The 15,862-nt window shown below is 37.1% G+C and overlaps 1 protein-coding gene across 1 annotated transcript in view; it reads right to left on the reverse strand.

The window, feature by feature from the left end:
• Positions 1–6,021: 6,021 nt before the first annotated feature.
• The window catches only part of LOC112146193 (GTPase IMAP family member 8), an 18,532-nt gene continuing 8,691 nt past the window's right edge, over positions 6,022–15,862 (reverse strand). The window contains exons 4-5 of the mRNA XM_036213307.1: positions 6,877–7,546; positions 6,022–6,778 (exon numbers count right to left, since the gene is read on the reverse strand). Of these exons, the coding sequence (XP_036069200.1) occupies positions 6,594–6,778; positions 6,877–7,546 (855 nt within the window). The 3' untranslated portion in view covers positions 6,022–6,593. The remainder of the gene's footprint in view (positions 6,779–6,876; positions 7,547–15,862) is intronic.

Below are 15,862 nucleotides of genomic sequence, written 5' to 3' on the forward strand. Positions count from 1 at the left end.
AGATTGATCCCCTGCTAGATCTTAAGTCTCGGGGATCCCACTCCCGGCGTGGGGAGGAGACTTTGTTGATTTTGAGAAAAAGCTGGAAGGTGTAGAGCAAAAAGAAGTGAAAACAACTCAAAACTAAAACATCTTGAATGTCTTAAAGCATAGTTTTACAGATTTGTAAGGATCTATTAATTCTGCTACAGAGACTCTGACTATTTGCTGGTTGTTGGTTTTGTTCTGGCCCTCATCCAGATGCCTTTTCCTACCACCAGGTTTTGTAGTGAGGGGACCATGTACTATGTTGTTTTCTTGCTTATTTTCATTTCTGTTTTTGTGGTTCAGGTTCAGGGGCCCGTTTCAAGAAGCAGGTTTTGTTGGAACTCTGAGTTCGTGAACTCCAAATTCGGCAAAACTCTGAGTTTTCGGTTCCAGAAAGAGGGATAACTCAAACCCGGGAAAGTGGGCGAAACCAAGCCCGTTCCAAGAAGCAGGTTAAGCTGAACTCAGAATCAATCACTATGGTAACTGAGTCTGTGAACGAAACCTGGTCGGTAGCAGGTTTTCTTCAGGAAACTTAGAGTTCTCTGAGGTCTCCGCCCCTTTTTAAAGTGAAAGATGTTCAAATATGAGTTCCTCATGAACATTTAGAGAACATTCACGTTAGAGACGTCACGTTTTCACCACTCAGAAACCAAAATGACATGTTCATTCATAGAGGATCATGTAGAGAGGAGGCTGATTAATCCAGAGGAAATGTTATTTACGTCGGTAGAGGATTTGGAGGACACGAGTCGACTGACTGCAGTTTCCCAATTCATTTTTATTTCAGCGATATTATAAATAGTGAGTTTTTCCAGGGACTCGCTATTAAAAAATACAGTCTTCTTTTCCTTATTTTAATCCCTTAACAAAAGGAACGATTGAATGTCACACACTGGGAAATCATCTAAACTCATCTACCGTCAACCAATTGCGTCACACATTAACTCGGTCGTCAGCAACGCTGCCTCCCACTGTGGAGATTGCGAGTTCGATTCCCGGTTGCGGAATTTATTTTTACGCTTAAAAGAATTTCGCGAATATTTTTTAAGTCTTGAGAATTAAAATTAAATAAATGCTTTTTTGATATATGCAGCTACAGTTTCTTTTTTAGCGTGCAGTGATATCCGTGTGTGTAGGGGGGGGTTACCAAAACTGGTCATTCATACGATTACGGAGATTACTGATTAAATTAGTAACAGATCAAAAACCATTCCTTACTCAACAAGAGACAAAATAACCTTCCTGACATTATTTATTCATTATTTGGAATCATTCAAATAACTGCAGATATTTTCTCTCTGTTCTACCGCTGCAGCTGTGTTGCTTTTCTTGCAGAAAATGTTCTCTATAGTCTGCATATGCTTGCAGGAACTTATCAATTTCCGCCACCGGAAGTAGTAAACTCAGATGTTTGTCCCCGTTGCCATGGTGAATCATGCTGTCTTTGCTCCATTGATCGGGGCTTTTTATGGTCGCGACGCTCACACCTGATTCTGGTTCTGACAACTTCAAGTTGATTGATTCAAACATTTTCAGCTGTTCTGGAACCGAAAACCCTGAGTTTGGGAATTTAGAGTCCAGTGACTCTAAGTTCAGGTTCGAACTCTAAATTTGTTGAACCTGCTTCTTGAAACGGGCCCCAGGTAAATTCAGTCATTAGGCCTTCATGTTCCCCTTTTAATCCCAAAATATCTCATTTGCCTAAAGATGAATGGAAAAAACGTGCTGTGGAGATTCTCAAAGTTTTACTTGAAAGCATGGAGCATCTGAAGTGCATCTAAATATGATAGAAAACAGGACTTCCCAAAAGCGACTGGTCAGACTTTAAAACGTGGTTGTTTTTACTGATCCAGTCAGGAAACTGTTCTGTAACTGAATACCTAAACGTGAAAGAAAAACATGACAAAATGTTTAACACATCATAATACTTAACTCCAAGTATTACTGTAAGACAAAACTTGTCAAATTTTTCTAGAAAAGTTTGTTTCCACTTTGAGTCTGATCATAGACCCACTCTAATCATCGTGTGATCTATTTTAAAAATATTCCTAGTGATCTGTGAACCATGATTATGACTTTTTTTAACCTTTCTGGCTTGCCTTAGTACCTTCTACATAATAACTACAAGTTTTTTGCTAACTGCATTGTTGCATCTGCTCTTGATTCACAATGACTTTAATAAAGAAACACTCAGAATTGCAATTCCAAGTTCCATGTTTAACATGTTCATTTCATAATTTACACATTTATAAACATTTTTCAGTAATGCCAATTATTGTCCAGTTATGTCTATTTTTATCTGACTTTGGTTACCTGCCCCCCCAAAAAGCATCATTACCACATGTAGTGTGTGTAAAGTGCCCTCCAGTGGCCATAGTGCAGTATTTGAGAAAGAAAGTAAAATTGACACAATCCTGTACACTTTTTATTTGTATTATCATCATTGATATATATTACTGGATTGGAAATCACGTGACATACGGCGTGACAGACGTGCAGCATTACTATGTACTGAGTCTTCCTGAAAGATGAACGGAGGAGGTCGAAATAAATAAGAGAAGAACCACAAAAGGAGACGCAGTGTTTTGCAATCGACTTCAAAAACCTTAACAATGAAATAACCCGATGGAGAGGAATCATCAGAGAACAGGAATCACATTTTAATTGAAAGAAATGAGGCTGAGAACTGTGAACTGTGCGCTAAAGTGGGTGCTAGCAACTCGCAAGTAGCATGCTAGTTTGGTTCCTGGAAGTATGTTTTTATTAATGCATCATGTTTTAAAACATGGCTGATGTTAATACTACGTGCAACCAGCACAAAAACTGATGTAGATTAATGTTGGCAACACATAATGTGAGCAGCCATGCACGTTGCTGCATTAAACTGCTAGCAAAGTAAAATGTAGCTAGCTACTTTAAGAGCCTAAATCTTGTTGTCAGTCTGACCATTTTTTTGGTAAGAAAATAATAATTTTCACATAATTTTCTAAATCTGTGCCAACAGTGTTGAGCTTCTTTCTTTGTCTCACAGACCGGAGAAAGCCCAGCTAGAATCTACAGCGTTCACTTTCTGCTCAGTGACATAAACACAACGGAGAGCAATTGTTCAGGAAGGAGCTGTAGCCGTAAACATTTAACTTGCCACACCATTTAATTCAATTCAATTTTATTTATATAGCCCAAAATCACAAAGAAAATTGCCTCATTGGGCTTCAAAATATGAACAATAGTTAAAAACTAAGACTAAATAAAACTGGTTATCCCTGTCCTTAGACCCTCCCTCCCGGTAAGGAAAAACTCCTGAAAAAAACATGAGTCAGGAAAAAAGGAGAAACCTTAGGGATGCCCACATGAAGGAGAGATCCTACCCCAGGACGGACAGGCGATACCAGAACTATTAAAGAAAGATTAGCTTCTACAACTACGTATCTAGAGAGTTCATTCAGATGGGAGCCCAGTCTCAGTAAAATGCGTACATATGCCACGATTTGGGAAATACCGTGTATAATATACGCCAAAACTGTTTTTTGCGTGCATATAATACGCGCGGTCCTAAACGTGTTAAAGTCTGTTTTCCACGTTTGACACGTCCCCTGGTGGAGCCGTGAGCATCACAGACAGCCCCACAAACGAAAAATTTGCTTTTCTAACCCTAACCATAACCGTAATCCTAACCTTAACCAGGAACGACGTCATTTAGAAAAGAGCCGGAGGATTTCTGACCACGTGATCAAAACGAAACCTAAAAAGCGTGTATATTGTACGCCGGCACAACCTATCCTCTACCATTGCGTATCATATGCACGCAAAAAGCGTGTTTGGCGTATATTATACACGGTATTTCAGAGTGCAAAGTCGTGGCATATGTACGCATTTCACTGCGACCGGGTTGCAGATGGAGCTGAGGGACGAGTGATGATGAGGTCCATAGTCAAGATGAAGCAGAAGTGCAGTCCACGGCCAGGAATTTACCGCCATTGTCACTGTTTTTTGAATCTTAACAGTTTGGCAGGTGTATTTGATTTTATCATCCATGTTCTTAAGTTAAAAAAATATTTCTTGTTTCAGCTAAAGATGCTAGCTAAAACAGAGCTTTATCATCATTTCAATATATTGAAAGCTAAAAGAACTTTTATATTTTATGTCCTTTAATCTTCAGTTTGATTAATCAGATTACAGTGACCCCTCGTGGGTTCTAAGTGCTACAATCATCCATGAAAAGCAAAAATGCTTCTTTCAAAGCCACAATTCAAATACTAGAAGCATTAAAAAATAATATCCTGAAACTTTAAAACAGGGGTCACCAACAGGTCGCCCGCGAGCTCCTCCTCAGTCGCCCGCAGGTCTCTTCTAAAAATAGCACAACTCACTTGTGAGCTGCTCGAAAATTTTATTTTATTGTGATGCAATTTTTTAAAATAACACCTCCCTTTATAAAGAATTAAAAATTAAAACATCTTAAAAATAGATGTTCATTATTTCTGAAGCCAAAAACGGCCTGTCCCACTATTTTTCTTTTTTTTAAATCGTTTTCTCCTTAACGAGATAATCAATAGTCATTTCCATTAACTCTGAAATCTCGCAAATTGGAATTTGGATAATAAATTCTCCTAATGGAAACACCACAATTTCGAAAAAAATTGCGCTTAGAGGAGGAAATAGACATTTTTCGCAAAACTGTAACGGAAACACTTTTTTCTAAATAAATGCTCTTATGAAGTGTCTGATCTGAGCGCCGGTGAGCCGGGGCACCGAGAGGTCCCGCAGCGTCAAAGCGCTTTAGAAACTGCGGGTCATACAGAATCCCGAAACTGCTCCTCCTTTCCTCATCACTTCATCTGCAGACGCACTTTTGCAGCTTGGAGCCTGAAGTCTCATGAGCGCGAGCGCGTGACAGAAACTTGAATTTTTGAATTTATGTTGTGTTGTTTTCAGACAAAAAAGGTCCAGATGCTTATTTGCTGGTTTTTCTTTTAACCGCAGAACAGACTCCTCCCTCTCCTGAGTCGAGCTGCGCTGCACGCGCCCCAGACAGAGCTGTGACGTCACCCACATGCTCTTCTTAGTGAATGAAATAAAAAATACTTGTTGTTCATTGTCGTGTTTTTAATGACTTATCGCGTGAGTGGTTTGTGCTTTATCGCAAAATTATAATTTAATAGAAACTGTGTCATTTCGAAAGGTTTATTTTTTTTATTCCTAGAATTTCCATAAAGTTTTGCGCAAATGTGTGATGGAAACGCAGCTAATAACAAAGAATGAGGCGTCCCCTTCTCCCTTTCCCACATGGAGACACCGAGAATATTTGATTATTAGTTATCTTTAATGGAAACAGATTACAACAAACAAAAACAAAAAAACTCACATTTTTCGAAAAAGAGTTATTGGGAGCTGGTTTTGGGGGCGTATTGAAATGGATGGATACTTTTCGTAATGGAAATTGACTTTTTTCTAATTAAATGCGCTTCTGAAGTGTCTGTCCGAGTACAGCACAGCGGGCGCCATGAGAGATCAGCATCACAGCTGATCGTGCATCTCCTCTGTACACTGAAAAAACAAACTTTTTGCATCAGTAATATATATTTAATTATTCCTCATAATATTTACATAATAATTCAAATATTATGCAAATACATAGATTTTTCTAGTAAAGTTAAGTTTATTTATTTTTTATATAATCAAATTTTTCTATTGTTTATTAGTAAGATCTACTTTTTAAATTGTTGTAATCACTTTTGGAGCATTCACTAGTATTATGTGAATTTTATTAGAGAAATTTATGTTTGCTCTATTTTCTTAAGATTTGATAATAACCTTACTTGTGGACGTAAGTAAATTTTACTAGACTGTTTTTGGTAGTTTTTATATTCATAAATGGAGTAAAATGTAATCAAGAATTGTCCAGAGGTCAGTGAACGCACCGTGCGCAGATTCTTGCCTGCTGTGGGATCTGTCAGTAAACCTGTTCAGAGGTTTAAGGAAAATAAAGGGACCCATGAAGTAGCCCGCAGTTTCAAAAAGGTTGGTGACCCCTGCTTTAAAATATTGATTATCATTAGAGCTGTACAAAATATCAGTCTATGTTAAAACCAACCCTAATATCCTTAAATTAGAAAATAATCAACATGAGGCCATTTTTATAAGATAGGCATGCACGGTGCAGAACAAAATCAATGTACAAGTAAATACCATTAAGAAAGATGAGAAATATTATATAAGAGAAAGCTAACACTCAAATATATAATTAAAATGATAAAAAGCAATACCACACGAAAAACTATTAAAAAAATAAATGCTATTAATGACAATAAACAAAGATGAACAGCTATTTTACTATTTGTTTAAAAACTTCTGATCAGCTTTATAGAGTAAATTTGTATTAACTTTAATATGAATCTAATAAAAATTGATCCCGATTATTCTTAAGTTTCTTCTGTTCTGTATTTCAGTTTCAGTTCTATGTCTGTTGTCTAAAATGAGTGTCTGCGCTGAATATTTGCTGTGTTTTGAAAGGAGCTTGAATTTGTGATTTCTTTCTTTTCTGTAAGTGGATCGATGTTCAGCTATTTTAGATCCAATGAAGGATTTTCATGAAACTCCTCCACATGACTTGATGCTGAAGAAACGCTGTAGATCCCAGAGGTAACATCAGAGAATCTGGTACGTTGTTTCAGCCATTCAGAAACATTCTTGTGTGCTCTTTGAAGTCCTGAGATGCTCCCATATTCAGAAATTACATCTCCACTCACTGAAACAGAGAAAATCATCAAAAGATGCAGAGACAATTTTCAAATTATATTTAAAAAAATAAATAAAATAAAAAAATACAAAAAATATCACACTCACTGTTGGGAATAACAAATTCGTCCATGCTTCTTGCCACTTCAACAGATGGTATTCCTGTTTTATCTGGTTCATTTGCTAAAGCTCTCATCATTTTGTCAATCAGCATCTGTTCTCTCTTCTTCCACTCCTCTGTCACCGTTAATTGTTTTTTTTTCCAGGGTAAAAAACTTGTCTTTTTTTGTTTGTCTTTATGTGAGAAACATCCCCTGTTTCGTGTTGAGATGTCAATAACTTTTTGCAGCAGATCTTTGACTGGTGCAGGATTATCAGAACAATCACAGCAGAAAACATGGTATCTGTTATCACACTTTGTCAACAACTCCTGAAGAGCTTTTCCTTCTCTGACAATGTGATCCTCTATTGAGTGTTTACCGAGCCAGTCTCCCCGTGTGAACAGAACCATGCAGTGTGCCCACACTTTCTCAGTGAAGGGCTTCAGGAGCTCAACAAATTCTCTGTGGTCATTTTCAGTGAATGATTTGTGAACAGGAACAACCAGGAGAAAAGTGTGAGGCCCCGGATCACACATGGAAACACTACGATGAACTTCATGTTTGAGCCAGTCAGGAGCTTTTGTGTTTTTGTAACAGCCTGGAGCCTCAACAACTGAGACTTTAACTCCATCAAAATCTCCTTGATGTTTCACAGAAACTCTTTGATCTTCATTGTCCTGCACAGACAAATAAAATTAAGATTTGAAAAGGCGGTTTATTCAAACTTTAAAGGTTAAACTGTTGTGTACCTTCTTAAAACCTTCAAAATTTTCCATGAACAGAATCTGATTTCCTGCAGCACTTTTTCCTGATCCTTTCTGACCCAACAGAACAACTCTGAGCTCACTGAGTGACTGTCTCTCCTCTGTAAGAAACAGAAAATACATTTAATCACAAACTTTAAATATTCTTTAAATGTATCAATGGAGACTTATGATTTTACTTCACCTTTAAAGATTTCTTTCAGTACTCTTGACTGTCTTTCAATGATCTTCTTCATCTTTTTGGCTCTTTTGTCTGCATCCTCTCTCAGAGTCTCCATTTCTGCTGCTCTTCTCTGGTCGACTTCATAATAAGGATCATCATTTTCTGCCCACATCTCCTCAATCTTCTCCAGGAGAACCTTTACTTGTTCTCTATTATTGCGCTCCTGGTTGTTCAGGACATGATATCTGTTCTCACATTTGTTCACCAGCCACTGCAGCCCTTCATCACTCTCTATCCTCTCCTCTACAGTCTTCACTCCAAGCCAGTCCCCCATTGTAAACAGAATGATTGTGTGCTTCCAAACATCATCTCCAAACAGACTCATGTGATCCTGAACTGATCTCTGATACTTTGCATTAACCGCAGTATCAAGCTCAACCACCAGGAGAACTGCATGTGGTCCTGGAGGACACATATACAAACTATTCTCTATTTCTAGTTTGTACATCTCACTGGTGTCCTGAAGGGTGTGGATGTAAAACCAGCCGGGAGAATCAACAACTGTAAGTCGTCTTTCTGCAAACACACTGTGACCAATTTCACGTTGTGCTGTTCTTGAACCATACCAGTTTTTATTCACTTCAAATACATCTTTTCCTAGAATAATATTTCCTGCTGAACTCTTGCCCGACCACTGAGGACCAACTATGACCAACTTTAAATGATCAGGGGGGTTCTTACCACCTGTAGGTATTAAAAACAAAAAGAGAGGAAAAAAAGTTAAAGAATTACACATTGTTATAGGTAAATTACAAACACACTTTATTTATACTATATGTATATATGCTATGCACTGGGTTTGCTTAAGTAAGTAACTTGATATGAATTGATAAAAGGCTAAATCTAAAATTTCTAAAAATGAAACAAATATTTTATCACATTTTTCTGCACAGGAAATGCTGTTTTTCTGTGTAAAAATACATGGACCTACCTAGGAGAATATGAGGTCAGACAAAAATAAAATGACACAGACGCGTTTCACGTCTCTTCAGACAAAATGGCGACAGTGTGTAAAGTGTCTTCAAGTTTGCGTGTAGAGGTTGACTGGCAAGGATGAGAATTGAGTGTTGTTCAAAACAAATTACATCAATATTAAGGTAACCTTACCAATTGTAACAGAAAATTGTACAATATTAATTTTAAAAAAAGTTCTTCCTAACTGTAACCGTTTTCATCTCCTAGATTGCAAATTATTTTGTGTCCGTGAGCTTGACATGTGCGGTTCTTTAGCTATTGGAGTGTCTTCTCATGTAAGTTCAGTTCGTTGTCAGAGTTGTCAACTTTTGTGTTCCCTTGTGTTTGTTAGAAATGTAAACATCATTACGTTGTGTATTTTATTACTGTTGGTTTGAATTATATCTGCAGTATTTATGTGCAGCAGGTGGGAGAGATATAGAGGGAAACGTTGCAGTTAGAACCCTTGGCAGGAGAACCGAGATGTGTTATACTGTTTTATGTTGTACCTTTTATATGTAAATAGGTGTTCATTATATTTGACTAATTCTTCTTATTTTGTTATAGTTTCCACTGTGCCAAACAAAATAAAAGTACTGCATCCACCAGAGGCTCTTTTGTTCTTTGAGATCAAGGCTGCTACAAAGATTGTCCACAAATCAAAAGACAAACGTCAGTAATCCTTCCTGCAGAATAATGCACAGCTGCTTCCGACATTGATTGATTGATCAATCAGTTCATCTTGGTTGCATCTATGATTGACATGGATTTCTATCAATTTTTGTCCTTGCACACACTTCAAATAAAAGCAAATAGGCTACCATCTCTAAAAATATACAACTATTAAAATATGAGCTCAAATGAAATGTCGATATTTTTAATTAAACCTAAAATATTGGAGGATATCATAAATTTTTATTTGGATTTGTGAATGATCTAAGAGAGGAAAACAAAAATACAGTAAGAAACATTTTTAGATCTATATTTTACAATTTGCTATTGGCAAGTTTACCTTTTTGTGTTAAACAGTGTTCAGTTCTCCAATGTGGCTGTCTAAACCCGTAAACTGAAGTCCCTTTACACACTGCACTGTAAACCCTAACAGTTGTACTGGCTCATAACTTTTAAGGCCACACAACTTAAATTACATTTTGTAGTTGATTAAACTATAAAGTATTAAGCTCTATTAACATTAATTCAAATTTAACTCAGTAGGGCTTAATGTTTTAAAGCTTTTTTGTGTGGAGAGCTTAAAAATTTTAGGAGCCCTGAAGTAGCGTCATGACGTCATCGAGGTCGACACGTTCTGGAGGGAGGAGCCTTTCGTTTTCTCATGTGTGCTCAGTCAGCCATGTTAAATTTGCAGATGCGGTGTTAATAAATTAAATTAAATTAATATTCGTATTGTATTATTATTTGTTAACTTCTCTGCAATGCGTTCTGTTTTTTTTCCATTTCAAGACACCACAACAGTTGGAAGCGCGTCTTAGCTCAATGGAAGCTAAACCAGCTAGCCATGTTGTTGTTACTCGGAGCGCTAGCCGCGCTAGCAAAGCTGACTTAGCTAGCATCCCACCGCCCTCTCAGCAGCCGGGGAATCCCCAGAATGAGTTTGTACCGGTGGGGAAAAAGCTAAGAGCTAAAAAGAGGCATGTAGAGCGCCTGGAGCTCCCTGTATGGAACAGGTTTTCTCCCCTCAGTAACGCACCAACTTAACCGAAAACCCTGGTCATCGGCTCCTCCGAGGTCAGACACGTAAAGCTAAAGGGAGCTACAGTTAGATGTTACCCGGGAGCCAGAGTTGGTGACATCGAAGGAAACCTCCGAATGTTAGCCCAGAGTAAGGCGAGGTTCTGTCGGGTCATAATTCACGCGTGCGGCAACGACGCCCAACGAAGACAATCAGAGATTCTTAAATTAAAAGTAGAATCGGTGTGTAAACTGGCTAAATCTGTGTCAGATACAGTAGTTTTCTCTGGTCCTCTCCCAAACAAAGTTAGTGATGAAATGTACAGCCGCTTTTCATCTTTTAACCGCTGGCTAGCTAAATGGTGCCCAGAAAACAGCGTTAGACAACTGGAGCATGTTTTGGGGAAAGCCCGGCCTCATGCGCTGAGATGGCATTCATCCCAGTTTGGACGGAGCGGCTCTTCTGTCCAGAAACATTTCTGCTAGCTTTAGCCATGCAGCCTGACAACTCAGAGAGGAGACCCGGGGAGAGAGCAGTAGTTTAAAACTCTCCCCTGAGCGGCCTTTAGCATTGATGCTAACCCCAAACAGGGCTAGCCCAGCAGTTCCTAGTGTTAGCTTATGTGCTGGAAGTCAAATGAAAGGAATGAATCACAGTAACAAAAATTATGATGTCATTAAATGTGGGCTACTAAACATTAGATCAATTTCCTCAAAGTCCCTATTAGTTAATGAATTGATTAATGATAATAAACTTAACCTGCTAGCTCTAACAGAAACCTGGCTAAAACAGGATGATTATGTTCGTCTGAATGAAGCAACCCCCCCTAGCTATAATAACTATCAGAAAAACAGGATTTCTAGGAAAGGAGGTGGGTTAGCAGTAATTTCAGAGTCATGCTTACTCCTTAACATTAAAGTTAAACACATCTATAATTCATTTGAAAGCATTGTACTGTCTATAAATATCCCAAATAGAAAGACTCTAAAAGCAGTTTTATTTATAATTATTTATCGCCCTCCCGGCCCGTATTCAGAATTTTTATCTGAGTTTTCTGAATTTTTATCAAATAATATTTTAGATTCTGACAAAATCATAATTACAGGTATTTTAATATTCATATTGATGATTCCAGTGACTGTCTTGGAAACGCATTTGCGGCTTTATTAGAAAATGTTGGTTTCACACAAAATGTAAATCAACCTACTCACTGTCATAAGCACACCCTGGACCTTGTTTTAACTTATGGAGTTGAGATTAGCCAGCTGAATGTCCTTCCTCATAACCCCATACTCTCAGACCATTTTCTAATTATCTTTCAGTTTAAATTGGAAAATCCTACTGCTCCAATAAATAAGAAAGAGCTTAAACGAACATTATCTGACCGTTCTGTGTCTGAATTTAAACTCGCAGTCCAACCAATGTTTAGTAACATTTTGGATAAATATTCTCAGAGCACTTTAAGTCCCGTTGATAATGATCAGTTAGTCAATGATACCATGCAAGCCCTCAGAGGAACACTTGATGCTGTNAAAGGTACGTCAATGTTCCTGAGTGGAGACTTCAAAAGAAAGACTAAAAGGTTGTGGACTTGGTTGTGTTTCTCTGCTGCAGCCAGTGATCAAAAATGCTCTTATTTCTTTTTCCTTGAAAGCAGGGCTCCCCAAACTACGGCCCGCAGGCCGGATCAGGCCCGCCTCCACATTTAGCCCGACCCCCCACACTCTATCGAGACCCACATAAAACATTACTTTTTATGCCACCATTATCCAGTCTGAACTATGGGAGAGGATAGATTATTTATTGACATTCACAGCATAACAATTTACTTTATCTTTATTTCTTTATTATTATTGTTGTTTTTCTTCCGTAGATTATTTTGGACGTCTATAGCTCTTCAGCTCTTTAGCTCACTCAGCTATTTAAGCGTTAAGATCGTGTTATGCTAGCTTTGTCGACTGTTTTGGTAGTTACTAAAGATTTAGGTAAGATTTTAGCTATATGCTAGCTGTTTTGGCTAACTAAGGATTTTTTTTAGGCTAATTTGGAGCTTAGCTAATATTTTAGCTTTATGCTAGCTGTTTTGGCTAATTTAGGCTTCCCCCCCCCATTTTTTAAGTCCATTTTGGCATTTAGCTTATAGTTCAGCTACATGCTAGCTGTTTCTGCTAATTTAGAATTTTTTCAGTTTTTCAGGCTAATTTGGCTAATATTTTAGCCTTATGCCAGCTGTTTTGACTAAATTAGACATTTTTGGCCAATTTAGCATTTAGCTAATATTTCAGCTACATGCTCACTATTTTGGCTAATTTAGGCTAATTTGGCATTTCACTAATATTTTAGCTTGCTATCAGCTACAGCTTTTTTAGCTATTAGCTTCAGCAATTTCAGCTATCAACTTTAGCGTTTTCAGCTATCCTCACTAGCATCTTCAGTGGCCACATTCAGCTTACAGCATTCGCACTAGCATTATCGCAGGTGATGCGATATATAGCTATCAATTGAAATATCTTTGCCTATTAATCTATCGCAGGTAATGCTATGTATCTAGTTTTAAAAATGTTTTATCTGTGAAGATTACAAACATGAATAATTTAAAATTTGGCTTTGTTTGGGTTTCTGGATAACCATAAATCTTTACGTTTAGGCTGTGATTGTTACACTTTGTTACCCACAAACCGACCCCGGCCCCCCATAAGAGAAGAAAACAGGTATGCAGCCCTTACAAGAAATAGTTTGAGGACCCCTTTCTAAAGCAATACACATTCCTTGTAAAAACTTTGGTGATGAGGCTAATTTTAATGTTCTTTAACAAAATGCAGTAAGTCAGAGAAACAATTCCTAGAGAAGAAGCAATTTAATGAAAAACAAGGAATCTTATGAAACAGTTGCATTTGGAATCAAATTTGACTTTGATCGAAACATGTGACATTTTAAAAGCCCACGTTGAAATAATCGTGTTTTTGGTGTTTTTAGTATGTGTTTGTGGGATTTCACTAATAGTGGACGACTCTTTTTAAGAAAATTAAGATTAAGATTACATTTCTGAAAATATTTTTACTTTTATTGTGAATCTGGAGCAAAAGAAAAAAAATGCAGTTTGAAAACCCAATCAGTTACGTCTACCTGATCTGTCTGTCATCTCAAAAAACATTATTCACTTCCACTAAAGCATTTTACAGTCAGAGTACGTCTTTGGGTGTTTATAACAAAAATCTCTATCTCCTATATTTTATTGCTTGTTAACATTAAATTTAGTGTTGACATAAAAATGAAAAAAAATGTTAAGAATCAGGAGATCCTGCTAAGAACTACAAGTGGACTTCAACTGTTTTCTTCTTCTTCTGTTTCGTTTGCAAGACGATACAGCACAAAATGCTCTAAAAAATCAGCAAAAACACTCCAACTATATTTAATTTTTTGTGAAATTGTTGAAAATGCTTGAGATTTCAACAACATTTGAGCTAACCTCTACATGTAGCACAAGTTAATAGTACATTTAAAGCTTTACTTCCAAATTGAAGCACTTCTCAAACAAAAGCAAGTAGAGTTGTGTGCAGTTCCTCAATCAGCCAGCAGGGGATTTAACAATGATTTACAGGTAGGTTTAAAAACTTTGCATTTACCTATTTTTGCATCCATGACTGTTGTATTATGGGTAAATGAAATATATTTTGCATTCTCCAGTGAGATCTTATTATTGCCAACAAACAGTCAAAAGTATGACATGTACTATTACCTTTATTAAGGAGGCACACTGGATTTGATGCTCACAAGAGATTGGCTAATTAAAATTGTACAATTGGGTCTTTTTCAAAAACAATACGAGACAGTTTTATGCCATCAGAGATCCAATCTATTTTCTCCCTCTTTGAAAAAAAAAAAAAGTTGTTTGTTTTCAAACTTTTCTTTTTCTTTAGAGAATGTTTGTTTCATGAAAACATTCAATATAATGAAAATTTAAAGCTCAGAGTTTTTTTTTACATTTTTATCCAGCTCATGGCCTTTTTTGACCCGACACAAACATAAATCCAGTGTAAGTGTTGTATGACTTCCTGTATTCGGCTGGGATTTTACCTTTCAGTCCAGCAAATCGTAAATATGAACAGGTAAAAGGTTTTGTGGAGGTCAAGCTGAAGTGCCGAAGAGGGGCAAGATTTCTGCACAATCTGATGTTGGTTTGAAAGACACTAAATATTACAGTTGTTAAATTATATTTTACAAAAACAAAAAAGCACAAATAAAACTATGAATAACAGTTTGGTGGAAAAAAGTATTATGGCATAAAAAATTAAGAACTTTTCTACAATTTTTCAGAGTTGAGCAGCTGAAATATAACAGATTTAATAACAAATTTTAGATATAGATCATATATTTAATTGATAATAGAATTTATCTGAATCGAAACAAACATCCACACCTTCTTCCTTCCTTGACCCACACTAAAAAGTACTTTCTAACTCTCTGCCCCATCGACCCTTATCCATACTGACACATTCAAAACACCTGGAAAGAAGGAAAACATACTTATGCAAAGGCATATCAACAAGTTTTGAGACCAGTGGAAGAGAAGGATCTTTTTCTCAAGCTAAAATGAAAAAAAAAAAAAAACTGTTGACATAAAGGGACAAACAAGCAAAACAAGAGCTGGATTCCCAGAGGCACCACAAGAGTCTCGTGGGACCTTATAGCAATGGGTTTGTTTGTTTTCAACATATAAATTATTCATACTGTAAAATAGTACATGTAAACACACACACATATATTCACTGCCGTATTTATAACTACACCTGTCCAACTGCTTATTTACAACCCTTATGAGGCTACTATTCAAACAGACTCACCAAAACGGGACAAGAAGATTGGAGAAACATCGTCTGGTGGGATGAGTCTCCATGGTAGGGACAGAATTTGGCATCAACAATGAAAGCATGGCTCGATTCTGCCTTGAATCAATGGTTCTGGATGGTGGTGCAAAGGTGTGGAGACATCACAGCTTACCTGATGTTGCTGCTAACTTGCATTAAAACACATTAGTCAATAGCCAATAAATTGAAGGACAGAAGGAAAAATGTTTACTCTTACAGTAAATTATTGCTGGTTGGTGTTGGTCGGCCCTCAAGGGCCACTTTCAGACACCAGGGGTGTTTGTTTCCCCGTAGTTCCTGTTTTCCCTTCATTGAATTTGTGCTGCAACAGTAAGAACTGGGAAAATTATAAGTGTAAGGAAGAAGCAAAAAATAATGTTAAAGTTATAGTTTCTACCACTAAATGATCCCCAAAACAGTCAACAAAAAAATGCAGAGAATATAGGCAGGACTCTGCAAAAGAAGAAGTTTAAATATTGATAAAGAAAGTCCTT

Source organism: Oryzias melastigma, linkage group LG8 (assembly GCF_002922805.2).
Source record: "Oryzias melastigma strain HK-1 linkage group LG8, ASM292280v2, whole genome shotgun sequence".
Lineage (NCBI taxonomy): Eukaryota > Metazoa > Chordata > Actinopteri > Beloniformes > Adrianichthyidae > Oryzias > Oryzias melastigma.